The sequence below is a fragment of the Antechinus flavipes genome, chromosome 2 (genome assembly GCF_016432865.1).
Source record: "Antechinus flavipes isolate AdamAnt ecotype Samford, QLD, Australia chromosome 2, AdamAnt_v2, whole genome shotgun sequence".
Lineage (NCBI taxonomy): Eukaryota > Metazoa > Chordata > Mammalia > Dasyuromorphia > Dasyuridae > Antechinus > Antechinus flavipes.
The window spans coordinates 293,028,335-293,043,586 of NC_067399.1; the positions used below are offsets into that span (position 1 = coordinate 293,028,335).

General features: G+C 30.8%; 1 protein-coding gene across 1 annotated transcript in view; it reads right to left on the minus strand.

Annotated features, from left to right (window-relative positions):
• Positions 1–15,252, minus strand: part of TRIP11 (thyroid hormone receptor interactor 11) — a 103,195-nt gene that overhangs the window by 69,207 nt on the left and 18,736 nt on the right. The window contains exons 3-9 of the mRNA XM_051977333.1: positions 14,813–14,923; positions 9,930–10,208; positions 8,314–8,382; positions 5,660–5,825; positions 4,617–4,955; positions 3,702–3,742; positions 2,758–2,844 (exon numbers count right to left, since the gene is read on the minus strand). Coding sequence (XP_051833293.1) covers positions 2,758–2,844; positions 3,702–3,742; positions 4,617–4,955; positions 5,660–5,825; positions 8,314–8,382; positions 9,930–10,208; positions 14,813–14,923 — 1,092 coding nt within the window. The remainder of the gene's footprint in view (positions 1–2,757; positions 2,845–3,701; positions 3,743–4,616; positions 4,956–5,659; positions 5,826–8,313; positions 8,383–9,929; positions 10,209–14,812; positions 14,924–15,252) is intronic.

Consider the following 15,252-nt stretch of genomic DNA (forward strand, 5'->3'; position numbering starts at 1 on the left):
TTATTTTTACCTTCTGAATCCAATTCTCCCGGTGCAAGAAGAGAACTGTTCGGTTCTGCAAACATATATTGTATCTAGGATATACTGCAACATATCTAACATATATAGGACTGCTTGCCATCTAGGGGAGAGGGTGGAAGGAGGGAGGGGAAAAATCGGAACAGAAGCGAGTGCAAGGGATAATGTTGTAAAAAAATTACCCTGGCATGGATTCTTCAATATAAAGTTATTATTAAATAAAATAATATTAAAAAAAAAAGAAAAAAAAAGAAAGCACAGTAGTATTCCTAAGTTTGAAGCAACAATGCAATGTCTTGCAACGCATATTACAGGCCTTTCAAAAATTTCCACAAAATGAATAAGTAGGTGGATTTAAATGAGTGAATGGATAGATGAATAAATGCTAAAAAATTCATGCAGAACAATGATCAATTAGACATCTTCCTAATATCAGAAAAATCACTAAGGCTTTGCTAAGCCTATCTTACCAAATATAAAAATTCAACAGAGTAAATGTATGATGGCAGTAACCAAAGCAAAAATAACCAATTTTCTTATGTGTTACAAATGAAAAATAGTTTTGGCTAAAAACTATCTCCTCCATTTGCAAAAATAAATTTTCATTCCTCCCCATTACATGCTCTGTCACTGCAACAAATTCCTCCTCTTTCCCCTTATCAATTCAAAAAACATTCAATAAACATTTAATATTTTCCTCCACCAAAAATACCTACACTCTGATGCCTCTGTGTAGAAGAGTAGTGACTTCATATTCAATAATAAAGGACAAGATCAGAAAGATCTCACAAAACTGAAAAAACATGGGAATAGAGTGATGTACTGACATCTAAAGACCAGCCTGATTAAGTTCAGAATGAGGCATCATCACAACACTACAAATTACCAGATCATAAACTGACTGAAGTAACTCAATATGTCACCTAATCCAACCTCCTAATTTTATAACTGAAGAAAGTGAGATCCAGAAGAATTGAAAGCCTTGTCGAAGGATCACAAAAAAAGTAGAAGAGACAAGACAAACTCAATTCCTCAGACTCCAAATACAACAATGTTTTCATTACATTCACACGCCTCCCCACTAATGGGTTCTTTTCAGGGCAGAACAATTCATGAAAATAAATCTCCTTGAAGTTCAAAGAAATTGCAATCTATAACAGTAAAGAAAATACTCACTGATAAAAGTATAGCTCCTTGAAGTAAAATGTATCATCCCATCATAATTACTTCTATTTCTTTTCTATAAGCACAAACCATACCGCCCACTCCATTTAAAAGGATGTCACCCCTTAACTTGTAGGTATTACAACTGCACTTCCAACTTTTCATTCCTTAATCATTATAATATGTCAAAAGTACTCTGGCCTGCCTCCTGGGACTTCTAATAATGCCCCTGAAATCAAGGAACCCCTAATTGAACTTCCAAAAGAGCTTGTGCCCCCCAACTCATGATTTGTTGCTGGTGCCCTAGAGATAGAGAAGTCCCTGATTCCACTGACTCTCCAGGGAAGGAAAAAGGAAGCAATTCATGTTCTCTAGAAGTTGAGGTTGTAGTCAGCAAATATGTATTACATGATATATCAAGATGGAATTCTGAATACATTCTTCCATAGAAATAGTTTTACAAGTGCTGATTAAGTTCTACAGTCCCATCATTAGAAGTTTTAGGTTTCTCTAGAGGACTGCTCCATGGACTACTCTCACCTCAAGCCAGAAAATTCTATTTCATTTTCAGGGAAACCTCATACGACATCAAGTTTTTATCTTTTCATATCAAGTGGGCTAGTTAAAATGAAAGAAAAATCAAATAAGAGCAGATCAGGAAGGAGAGTTAACCTTGTCATAATTGCAACATCACATGGCCTTGCCTGTCGGATCTAGTGTCAACTATGTGCACTAGGCCTGGAGTCAGAAAAACCCAATTTCAAATCCAGCCTCAGAAACTTTCAAAAACCCTGTACAAATCACTCAACCTCTGTCCTCCCCAGTTTCCTCAATTATAAAATGGAGATAATAGTAATACTTTCCTCTAAGGGCTATTATGAGGATCACATAAGATACTATCTGTGAAACAAATGCTCACTTCTTGATTTCCTTGTTCTGGTTCTTCTACTCTGCCTTCTCCTAAGCCTTCCCTCACAAACGCCAACCATCACCTGCTTCCTTATGTCTAACTCAAGACAAATCCTGAATACCAAGTCATGTTTGTGCATGATGACTATGACATTTGCTCCATTTAGATCACTTAGTGCTGAGTCTGTTCATCTATTCAATTGATAAATCTTCCTTCTGTGTTAGTTTGACGTAATACTTTGAATCCTAATTTGTTTCATTAATACAATTCAAACTAATTATAAATCCCTTTTTCAACATAAATCCTGGCCATAATTTCTAATCTTCATCCTCTATTTCATAAGATAATAAATCTAAATTGGAAGGAACCTCAGAAGTCTGGTTCTCACCCAGCTGATCTGTAATATGGCCACCGATAAATTGAACAAGGGAAAATAAGGACCATATACTTTTACTTAGATTAAAAGTTAAATAAGTTTTTCTAGATTAGCCTAAGAACACAGCCACCATTACTCATTCTAAGTTTGAAATAAGAAAGAATGAATTTCAATTTGTTTTTGAGAGTGTTTTAAATTCTTATTTTTTAAACATTTATGGCTTTTAATTTTACATAGAAAAAATAAAAATTTTAAAGATTTTTAAATGTCATTTTCACACTATATATACCTTTTCTTGATTCAAGCATGAATTTTCTTCTTTTAGTATTTGCAGATTCTTCTTAAGTTCTAGACTGTCTTCAGGAAGAATGTTTCCCTATAAAAATATTCCACAGTAAATGACAAAGAATTTCAAGTGAAAATTCTAGTAAACTACATTATGGAATAGTATGAACTTCAATTGCTCTATTTATTTAATCAAGAATGATTTTATTTGTACTACTTACCTCAGAAGGCGATTTTTAAAAAAGCACTGTTTAAAAAAAAAAAACTATAGAAAGTACTTAATTCTTTTCTCAAATATTCTTAATATTTCCATAAATCTCAAGCAATTTTTAAAAAAGAATGTCCTCGAAGCAGCTACACCCAAAGAAAGAACACTGGGAATCAAATGTGAACTATTTGCATTTTTGTTTTTCTTCCCGGGTTATTTTTAGCTTCTGAATCCAATTCTCCCGGTGCAACAAGAGAACTGTTCAGTTCTGCAAACATATATTGTATCTAGGATATACTGCAACATATCTAACATATATAGGACTGCTTGCCATCTAGGGGAGGGGGTGGAGGGAGGGAGGGGAAAAATCGGAACAGAAACAAGTGCAAGGGATAATGTTGTCAAAAAATTAACCTGGCATGGATTCTGTCAATATAAAGTTAGTATAAAATAAAATAAAATATATATATTAAGAAAAAAAAAATAATAATGTCCTTCTGTATTTATTTAATAAAAATTCAAAATATATTCCAAATTTGCTATTATAACAACTTCCTCAGTTCTGTATTTTGAAACAAAAACTTTGTGATATTAATAGAAAGAAATGAAAGTACAAAGGATAAAAGTTTTAAGTAAATACATGTGACAATTTAGTAAAAGATGAGACTAAAATCAATTGTGTAATTTTTCTTATGTTTAAGAACTGTTATAACAAAAATTCTCCTTAAAAATGAATTTACCTGATTTAAACTACTCAGTCTCATTATCTCCTTTTGTGCATCTGTGAAAACAAAGGATTTCATGTTAAATTTGAACAAGAAAATTGAATCCTTAGTTGTAAAACTTTCATAATTAATTGGTAACTATAAATCAACACTTACATTCTAAGGTCAAAAATACACACACAAATAACATAAGCAGAAGGATGTTTACAAATAATTAAATGTATAGCAAATGTATATCATAACCATATCCTAAATTACCAAGTATTTCATAGTATAACCACCATATCATCGTACAACATAATTCAATGGATCAGTGATTTCTAAGTTAGCCTTCCTTATAACAATACAGTTTACAATCTATCCATGCCTGTGCTAAATACTCAAAACAAAAAAATTGTCAAATAGCATATAATTATAACAAATCTATATGGGTTTTTATTTTTTTTATTTTATTTTTTACTTATTAATATATGTTATACTAAATATATAAGATTATAAAATTTATATATATATATATTTATTTGTTTGTTTGTTTGTTTGTTTATTTATTTATATAAAAGAAAGAGTTCTATTGTCACCTTTCTCCAATGAAGAAGGTATAAAAATTTCTCAATAATCTGTATGCCTTCCAATAACATAAACCATACTCATAGAAATTGGAAAGAGAGAAGAGAGAGGGGCAATTTGGATACTACTTATTCTTAGGATTTCTTTGAAAAATGCTATTCACAGTCCAATGATAAATATCAATAAATAAAACAGTTCTAATCATACTTTCTAGACATTTTAAGGTCAGAGCATTTCAACAGTAGCTTTTATGCCATGAATAATTAATTTTCTTATGCAAAATATTGTACAGAGAAGCAATTTGTTCATATATTCAAAACTATTAAGATTTGTAATAATCTGAAATTCAAAAGTTTCTCATACCAGACAATGCTTGTTGTAATCTCAACAGCTCCTCTTTGACAGACATATTATCTGGGAGAATTCTTTCTTCTTCAATCATAATAAACTGACTGACTTCCATTTTCAGTCTTTCACATTCTTGTATTATTTGACTTTTTTCCACATTTAAAAGTTCTTGTACTTTCTTTAAGATTTCTTTGTCATTTTCTGTTAATGACAATTTTTCATGTTTATCTTTTATTTCAACCTCAGGTTCTTGTATTTTCTTCACTGACTCAGTTTTTTCAGTTTGTAGAATCTGAATAGTTTTTTGCATTTCATGAACTTTAGAATGATCAGGGAGTCTAATCTCTGAGCCATCTAGAAAACAAACAAAAAAAATTTAAGACTATTAAGGATTGACACCTCAATAATATAAATGTACTAGACAAAGTTATGAAAATTACTTCAGATGCTTGCTAGATTTAAATGAAAACTCAAGTCTTTGAAAGCCTAAAATGAAAAGTTCATGCTCCATTTACTAAACAAAACTAAAGCTACCATTTGAAAATCATTGTTTCTGAAGCTACCACTTTATACCCATCAGACTGACAAAGATGATTTAAAAAAAAAAAGGAAAATGACAATTTAATGAAGGAAAAGGGAAAATAGTTAACTCTTAAAAGAATCAAAGAATAATAACCATGAAACAATCTTAAAATGTATCAAAAGAAAAATTATACTTCCAAAAGTTAATATAGTTAATAAAAATTAGTTAATAGTTATAGTAATTATATAACAGAGTGAATGTAAATTAACTCTGAATTTGTTCTTTTATACTAATCATTTGTTACTACTGAATGAAATTATTACTAGAAGAAACAAAACAGGAATCACAGTTGCCTTGTCAGTAAATTTTTCATGGCTGTGATTGCCACTAAACAAAACAATTAAATCTCAACAACTTTTGCCACATTTATTATACACACTGATCTTATATCAGTGATTTTCAAATAATAATAATACATTTAACTTAGACAATTTATCAATTACAAAGTAACTATAATAAAAGCAAAACTTAATACCTTGATGTAATAGACTTTCAAGTTCTTCAATTCTTTCTTCATATTCACCCAACTCTTCTCTATGCCTACGACTTATCTCTCCTAGTTTATGCCGATGTGCATCTTGTAATACTGACAATTCATGTTGATGATCATCAATTTCCTGACTTAATTTCTGTTTAAGCTCCTAAAAATAAAAATAACAAAAAAAAAACCCAATCCTTTTTTAAGTACAATAAGTAAAAGAAATATGAAACAGTTGCTGTTGTCAGTTTTAAACTTTTACATTAAAACATTAAAATATATTAAATATTTTAAGGTTAAGAGAAATTTTAACTCAGAACCTAAACTTGGAATAATCTAAAATAATTCTTCCTCTCCAATTAAGCCTCCAAAAATAAAGATTCTGTGTCTACTCAAATTATCCATATTTAATGGAACAAGAATAAACTCAAAATCAATAGAGATTAAGTAAATCAAAAACAGCAAGTAAATTATTTAAAATCATTTTGGCTGACATTTTGACTTTTCTACAATCATTTAAATTTTTATTTTACTTGGTTGTGTAGGCTAATAAAATTGTCCTTGTGCATATGCCAATTAATTGCAGGTAAAAGCTACTCTAAAACCAACTTGATTATCAAAAGAGTTAATTTTTTTTAATTCCTAAAAATAATCCCTAAGTGATATTCCATATATAGATATGGAACAGACTACATAAAAACATATCTAAATTAATTATGCCCAGTAACAAGTACTCCACAAGTAACAAGTAGAAATACAATTTTAACAGAAATTGAGTTATATATTATGATAATATATTTATAAGCACACTTTTATCTCACTAGAATTCTGTAATTTATAAAAATAATTCAACCCATAAAAACAATTCATTAGCCCCCCTTCCCCTCCCCACACACACACACACAAAATACAAATAGTTTTCTTTAAAAGAAAAAAAACTGATACAAGTTGGGAGGATTCTATTTCTGGGACAAAGAAATTGAACATAAAAATTGTAACACTTGAAGTAATCAACATATCCTCACCTGAATAGCAATTAAATACTGCACTAAATTCTGTGACCTTGGAATTCTTGTTTAATAAAGATAAGCCATATAATCAATCTTGGTCAAAATATATAACCTTATAAACTCTTATTATCTCTGAGTGAATGAAAACTACTTACAATTCTTTAGTGCTTTAAGACTTACAAATTATTTACAACAACCCTGTGATTTAGTAATAAATGTATTATTGTCCCCATTTTAGAAATGGAACTGAAGCCTAGAAGTTGAAAAATGAAATTACTTATCAGTATAATACAAGTATCAAAGCTAGGGCTCAAACTCAGGTCTTTCCAAAACCTTGTCCAACATTCATGACAAAGTTTGACTCACTTATGAATTACAGAGTGTTCTCAAATGAGACTGTCTCAGTTTAGAGACCAGTCAATTAAGAAGGTTATTCCTAAACTAAATATGCCAACATCATAACTGTAACAGTGCCTCTTCAACAAATCCATAAAAACCCCTTAAAAAAAGGCTTTTTGGAAACATGGAGAACATTGTTCTGACAATTAAGATAAAGGGTGATCTCTTTGCAAAGTTGTACTAAGTAAAAATTGTAACTATATTTGACTAGAAGCTTAAAAAAAAAATACTTTACTAAACATGTTATTAATGCTTTATGATTGTTTTACTTTTAAAATTTCAGAAAAATTTCTGAAGAACATGTTATACATATATACATATTATGTGTGGACATGTATATATATATATGTATATATATATATGTATATATATATATATACATATATATATATTTTATGTGTATATTATATATATATACATACATATATGTGTGTGTATATATATATATATATATATACATGTACAGTGTACTGTGGAAATCAAAATGTACAAAGAGTTGTCTTTTTATGTACCTTAAATAGGGAGCTGAGATGGTATGAAATACAGATAGGAAATTGTTGTTGCTGTTTGTCCTTCATTCTTGAAGAGGACCACCGACTTCAGGGAGGTGATGCTATGACATGCAAATGAATTGGATTTAAGTAAGAAAGGACTGTGCAAGGTCACTTGCCTCATTTTCTCCTCCAGAGTCATCTAGGTCCAAAGGCAAGATCTGGATGACTGGAGATGGCCCTGAATGCAATGGGAGACCTAGGTCTTTTTAAGTTAAGCTCTTTAATTGGTCTCATTTTGACTGAGGAAATGTCTATTAATTAAGGCTAAGTAAGAAATGAACAGAAAATAGCTTCTTTTATCAAAACCAAAAAAAAAAAAAAAAAAAGACTTTGGGAGAGAAAGACACTCAGGGTTTCTGGACAAAACAGAAATAACTACTATTTACATTCATTCTATGCCAATCAAGGCTCAAATAATGATCAAGGTAGGGTTTGGTCTAGAACCTATTGTTGGCCAATGAATGAGAGTGGAGTGATCTGGGTTTAAGACAAAGTCCCTAAGAAAGAAATCTAGCCTGGATGCCCCAAGAGATCTTGCCACAGGGAGCAGAGATGGTATAAAATACAGATAAGAAATAAGTTAACATTAGTCACAAAATCACTTATTAATATTTTACATTTGAAGTACAATTTTAACAGAAATTAAGTTATATATTATGATAGTCTATTTACACGCATACTATCTTACCTTGACAGTATTCTGTAGTTTACAGATTTCACTCTGATCAGAACTATTTGTTCCTTGTGCTTTGGAAGACTGAAAAAAACATTTTTCTATTTTGATTTATACATTAGTAAAAAGTTAAAACATTATTTATTTTAAAAATCCTACTAAAATTGATTTTTCAAGAATAAGTATAAAAATATCTTAATATAAATATGATTATTCAAAATAGTAGAGAAATTGCTCTATGTCTAGACATTTCCACACCTGGCTCATGTTTCTTGGATCATAAAAATATTTTCAGAGTCTTTACAAGAGAACTTCCAAAATATTCCATAAAATTCTTCAGTAAACTTAAATAATTTAATTACATAGTTTTTCCTTCATCCAGAATGAATGCATTATGGTAGTTGTTAGAAAGAATACAAAAGAATCAGAAGACACAAGAAGTCAATAAATTTACTGAGAAAACTATTTCTATAAAGATTAAAGTAAAGAAACTATAATTGTTACTCTTTCATTAATGAGTAAGTTATGAAACTGAAATTGTAATGTGGCAGTTTCTTTTAAAAAAAAAAAAAGGAATTGCCAAATATAGCAATGTTAATATCAGTCCTAACTTATAACAGATATTGCATAATTTTTTTATATAAAAGATTTCTTGCTCTATAATAGTACATTCTTTGGCTCTAAGAATGAATTACGACACAAACTAATTTCATTCATCATCTTCTTAAGGCATAAAATCTCATTAATCTTTCTCACCATTTAACATTTATAGTAACTTAAAGATCTTATATATTTCTCAAAACATAGAGAAGCAATTCCTAAACTTCAGTACTCTAAGGAAATGAGTTGGACAAATATTGTCCTTTTATAAGGATTCTTTTTAAAGGTTACAAGAATCTTTGGTGTCTTTTTAAAGAAAGGATAAATTTATAGGGGTCTTAACCATAAATATATATCCTTATTTTAACATAACTAGGAAAGGTTTCTTCTTAATATGACTGGACCACAATCTCAAAAGTCAAATAAATGAAAAATATTTTCAACTTAAGTACTTTGGTTTCTACAATGGTAAAATTAATTCCAGATGAGAAACAATCCAATTTTTCTGAGTCTTAATACTTCAAAAATTAAATCTTTCTGTTAACCCTCATAGGCAAATAGTTTCCCTGGGGAAAAGTGTGGTTGGTACTGATGATCTCTGCTCTGTTATTTTAGGTTCCACCCTACCACTGTACACTAATTCAATAATAGAGTATAAAATACAGAGCAGTCTCAAATCCTAATAAAATCATCATATAATTATAGATTTTTATCTTACAAATAACTACTTATATTCCTTTTTCTTTTCTTCAAAGAGGTTCCAGACTTATGATTTCACTGGTATGAGGAATGTGTAGCAAGAAAAATTTCTTCCATTACTATAGATCTGCAATTGCTCTACAACTTAATAGTTTTAGAGAGTTGCCAGGACACTGAGAGGTTAAACAGCTTTCCCAGAGTCACACAGGCAGTACTCATCAGAGGTAGAACTTTGACACAGGTCTTCCTGACTTCAAGGATGGCTTTCTATCCATTACTTTATGTTGTCTCATACTATTTCAATTCCTACTGATAAAAAACATGTAATTAACCTGAGCAATATGTCTCCAATGGCCAACTTCAGATTCAAGTCTTGAAACTTCATTTGACAATCTGTTTATTTCTTGCTGTGACCAAATTATATCCCCAAAGTCCATGTCATCTCCATGAAAAGTTGAAACATGATGACTAATTCCAGGAACAAAGGAAGCTGATGTAGTTGTTGAAGGTAAATTGGCGACTTCCAAATTTGCTGATTGAGCAGCTGTCTGCAACTTCTGCAACTGATCCTGTAGTGCATTCTGCCTTGCTTTTAGATGGCTGACTTCCACCTAAACATTTATAATATATATTTTAGTAAAGATATTGAGGAAAATAGCATTTACCACTTTATAATAGGTTAACCATAATACGATAATACAAAGACTTAAGTCAAAAATTTGCACAGCATACTAAGGAACTTCAGTCACCTGAAACCTCTTAAATTTTAAGATTTCCTTCATTGAGTTCCTTAAAACAACCCAACATGATGTTCCTAGAATTTAATTAATAACATGTCAACTTAGTTTATATAATAAAACTGCAGCAATGAACTGCCATAGTTATAGATTTTCTGTATAACAAGAAAAAACAGGGTCAGAAAGATGACAGGTAAAAGAAGTCTGTTTCTATATACATAAAACAATACAACAATCCCATTTCATTAACTGAGTTATTTTAAGTAGACATGGTTTTTAAGACCTAAATTACCTGGATTAAAGTATCAACTCTTCAGTGCTATAAACAATTTTTTTCATTTAAATATGATTGTATTGTACACATACAGTGTTTTTCTCTCTCTCTCTCTTGTACACATACACACACCACACACTTCCCATAAGTGCTAACTTTACTTGTTGCTTTTTTCATTGTATTTTCCTTAAAAGAAATAGAATTGCAAGCCATTCCTCAATTGATAAATGGTCAAAGGATATGAACAGACAATTTTCAGATGAAAAAAATTACAACTATTTCTAGTCATATGAAAAGGTCCTCTAAATCACTACTGATCAGAGAAAAGCAAATTAAGACAACTCTTGAGATACCACAATATACCTCTCAGATTGGCTAAGATGACAGGAAAAAAATAATGATGAATATTGGAGGGGATTTGGGAAAATTGGGACACTGATACATTGTTGGTGGAACTGTGAATGGATCCAACCATTCTGGAGAGCAATAACTAGGCATAATCTTTGGTCCAGTAGTGTTTCTACTGAGATTATATCCAAAAGAGATCTTAAAGAAGGGAAAGGGACCTGTATGTGCAAAAATGTTTGTGGCAGCCCTTTTTGTAGTGGCAAGAAACTGGAAACGGAGTAGATGCCCATCAATTGGAGAATGGCTGAATAAATTATGGTATATGAATGTTATAGAATATTATTATTTTGTAAGAAATGACCAGCAGGATGATTTCAGAGAGGCCTGGAGAGACCTACATGAACTGATGCTAAGTGAAATGACCAGAAGCAGGAGATCATTATACACAGCAACAACAAGATTATATGCTATTCAATTCTGATGGACATGGCTCTCTTCAACAATGAGGATTCAAACCAGTTCCAACTGTTTAGTGATGAAGAGAGCCATCTACACCCCAGACTGTGGAACTTAATGTGATTCATAACATAGCATTTTCACTCCTTTTGTTGTTACTTGATTGCACTTTATTTTGCTTCTTCCTTTTTTTTTTTTACTGGTTTGCTTTGATTTTTCTTGTGCAGCACAATAATTGTATAAATATGTATGCATACATTAAATTTAACATATATTTCTACCATGTTTAACATATATTGGACTATTTGCCATCTCTAGGGGAGGGCATAGGGGAAGGAAGGGAAAATTGGAACACAAAATTTTGCAAGTTGAAGAATTGTCCATGTACATGTTTTGAAAAATAAAAAGCTTTAATTAAAAATAAATAGAATTGTAGATGCATGGAATTTTCTACATATATTTTAACAAACATTTACTATTTGTAGCAACTCTCTAATGGAACTTTAATTATCAAATGTTAACTCACATGAATTACCTCACATTTCCGAAAATTATATAATTTATATCTTTTAAGAGCAATACAAATCCCAAGTTAAAAGCAACAAAAAAAATTGGCTAAGAAAAATGAAATACAATTAAAGTATTCAAAGGTTATTTTCTTTCCTAATAAGACAATGGTATACAAATATATACACAGTACATAGAAAAGGCCTTATAGAAGTCATTTAACAGAAACACAGTAAGCTATGCAACTACAAATGTAAAAGATTTCTTTTGTCACAAAGAAACATTTATATATCCAAGAAAGAGAAAAATATTAATACACCCCTGAATAAATATATTTTTAAAGAGTTCTGTATTTATCTTAATATGGCACAATTTAATAATAGAATGTCACTAAATGAGCTAAAAAGGAAAATCACCAAATAAAGATTATCAACTACTCCCCTATCTCAGACCTCAATATCCCACTACTTCCACAGAAAACCTAATACTACGTAATAAACAAATTATCACTAAACATATTGCAAGCTAAACAGAAGATGGCTCAATTCTCTAAATATTTACTGACAACCTATAGAAGATTGACAAAATATAAGACATAACAAATTTAGTCAGCTACTAAGAAAAGGCCATAACAATACAAAATTATTAGTTTCTCTAGAATGAAGCCAAACATTGTTGAAATATAAAACTACAGGAGCAGCTAGTTGGTGTGGATAAGCACCAGCCCTGAAGTCAGGAGGGCATGAGTTCAAATCCAATCTCAGACACTTAACACAGTCTGGCTGTGATACCCTGGGCAAGTCACTTAACCCCAACTGCCTCAGCAAAAATAACTTTTTTTTTTAAAGATAAAACTACAATATGCTCAACTTGCCACTAGTTTTCATAAAGAAAATTAGTCAAAAAGTATAATCTCTCTGCCAAGATAGTCACACATCTCCAACAAAGTAGGCATCTCAAACCAGCTGCCCCATAAGCATATTGATCTCAACAAGTACAAAATAGAAGTCATCATGTTTGCATCCTAAATTCTGTCTCTTCTAGGGTTTTCTATTAATTACTGAAAGCATCATCCTCCCAGCCACCCAGGTTTGCAAACTTAAGTATCATCCTCAACTCCTTATTCTCACAGCAAATCTCTTGCCAAATCCTATCATTTTACCTCTGCAATTATTTCTCACATGTTTCTTACATGCATCCCTTTCTCTCCATTTATCTAACTACCATTCTAGCTTAGACACTTAATGATTGTACATATTTAAACTATATCAGTTAGACTATTGCCTTGGGGACAGGAAAGATTAAGGGAGGGAGGGAGAAAAAATTTGAAATGCAAAATTTTATAAAAATAAATGTTGAAAACTATTTTTAAATGTATTTGGAAAAATAAAACACTATTGAGGGGGAAAAAAAAACAGTTCAGGCCCTCAATTATCTCCTCACCTAGATAGCAATGTCCTTCTAAATAGTCTTTACATGAAGAACCTACCATTTCCAATCTATCCTCCAATCAGCAGAAAAGAGTGTTTTCTAAAGCATAGTTCCTATCTTATCACTCCTCTTATTCACTGAGTTCCAGTGGCTCCCAATTATTTCCAAGAACAAATGTGAAATCCCCTCTTTGTTATTTATAATCCTTCATGCTAGTCCCCACCTCTACATTTCCAGTCTTCTTAATACCTTGCTCTCCTCTCCTTTCACACACTCTATGACTTCAAATAAGCCAGTGGGATTTCTGCTGAACACAACACTCCATCTCCCATCTCTTAGATCTTTGTACTAACTGCCCCACATACCTGGAATGCTCTGTCCCTTCACTTCTACCTCTGAGCTTCCTTGACTTTAAAACTCAAATTCTGACTTCTGCAATATAAGCTTCCCAACTGCTGATACTTTACCCTTTCAAACTATTTTCATCTACTTTGTATATATTTTGTATGTACTTAATTATTTACAGATTTTTCCCTCATTAGAGTTCCTGGAGGTAAGGGACTGTTTTTTGCCTTTCTTTGTATTCCTGGTGCTTAGAATTGCGCTTGGTATATAATAACACTTAATAAATGTTTTCCTGGCTTTGGAAGAAAAATCTAAAATCTAATAATTCATTTTATTTTTCTGCTCTAATATTAGAAATTGTCAAATGGATCTGAGACACCCAAAAAACTTAAAAATTACAGAATTTTGTAAAATTGAAAACTGCCTTAGACATTATCTAGCAATTCCTAATTTGAAATATGAAAAAACATTCAGCAACTTCCTCCTGCAAGTCATTTGTGGGAGCTTCTAGTAAGAAAATTCCCTCTACCAATACAGATGAGAACTTGTTCTGCAGTTTACTGTACTGTATAGTTTCCTAGGGCAATGAGAGATCAAGAAACTTGTGCAATATCACATACCCAGTGTGTTAAGAGGTAAGACTTGTTATCTCTCTGTCTCTGAGGCTGGCTGTCCATATAGTGTATCACACTGCCTGATTATTTAAATTCTAAACAAACAAAAAATTTAAATAAAATACTTTTAGTGATGTTTGTTTTAGTATGATAAATTCCTCTTTAAAAAACAGATATAGAACTACCAATACTATGACTGGAAATGAATTAAAACAAAGAAATTTAAAGCATTAGCATTTAAGAGTTTTTCTAGTCCATCTATCTCATTTTACAGATGAGGAAGCTGAGGCCCAGATAAAAGCAATTAATTTGCCCAAAGTCAAGTAATTTAACATTCCATAAAATAGGTCTTGCTGAATTAGTAATTATCTAAATTTTATATACATCTTCTGTGTAATTAAACATGAAATGAAACTTGCATGAGATGAAAAAAACTGAACCTATTTTAGTATGTTTCAACAAAGTAAATAGTTTCAATAATAAAAGCTGAAATTTCCTATTACCTCTTTCTGTTGTAGTTGATTTCGGTAATCTGAAGATTGCTGTTTTATTTGAAGCTCTGCTGCTTCATGCTTCTCTTCTAGGTCAGTACAAAGTTTCTTAAGTCTCTCATTCTATAGGGAAAGAAAACAGTATATTAAAAAATGTTTAAATTGTAATAAATATTAAGATACCATTCTGTATTAAATTAATTTTCAAGGTAGTTATTTTTCACATAAAAGACTCAAAGTCTAGTGAAATTTTATTTACCATATCAAGGTTATAAAAACAAAAATATAACGTTTAATTTTGAAGCAAAGCAAATTTGGAAGCAAAATTAATTAATTAAAGATTTATTAATATAGCAACAGTAGCTTGTCTTAACACTTTTAAATAGAAAGTGTTAATTATGTTAGATGAATGGAATATGTTTGACTATTATGTAAATATGTAAAATTATTTT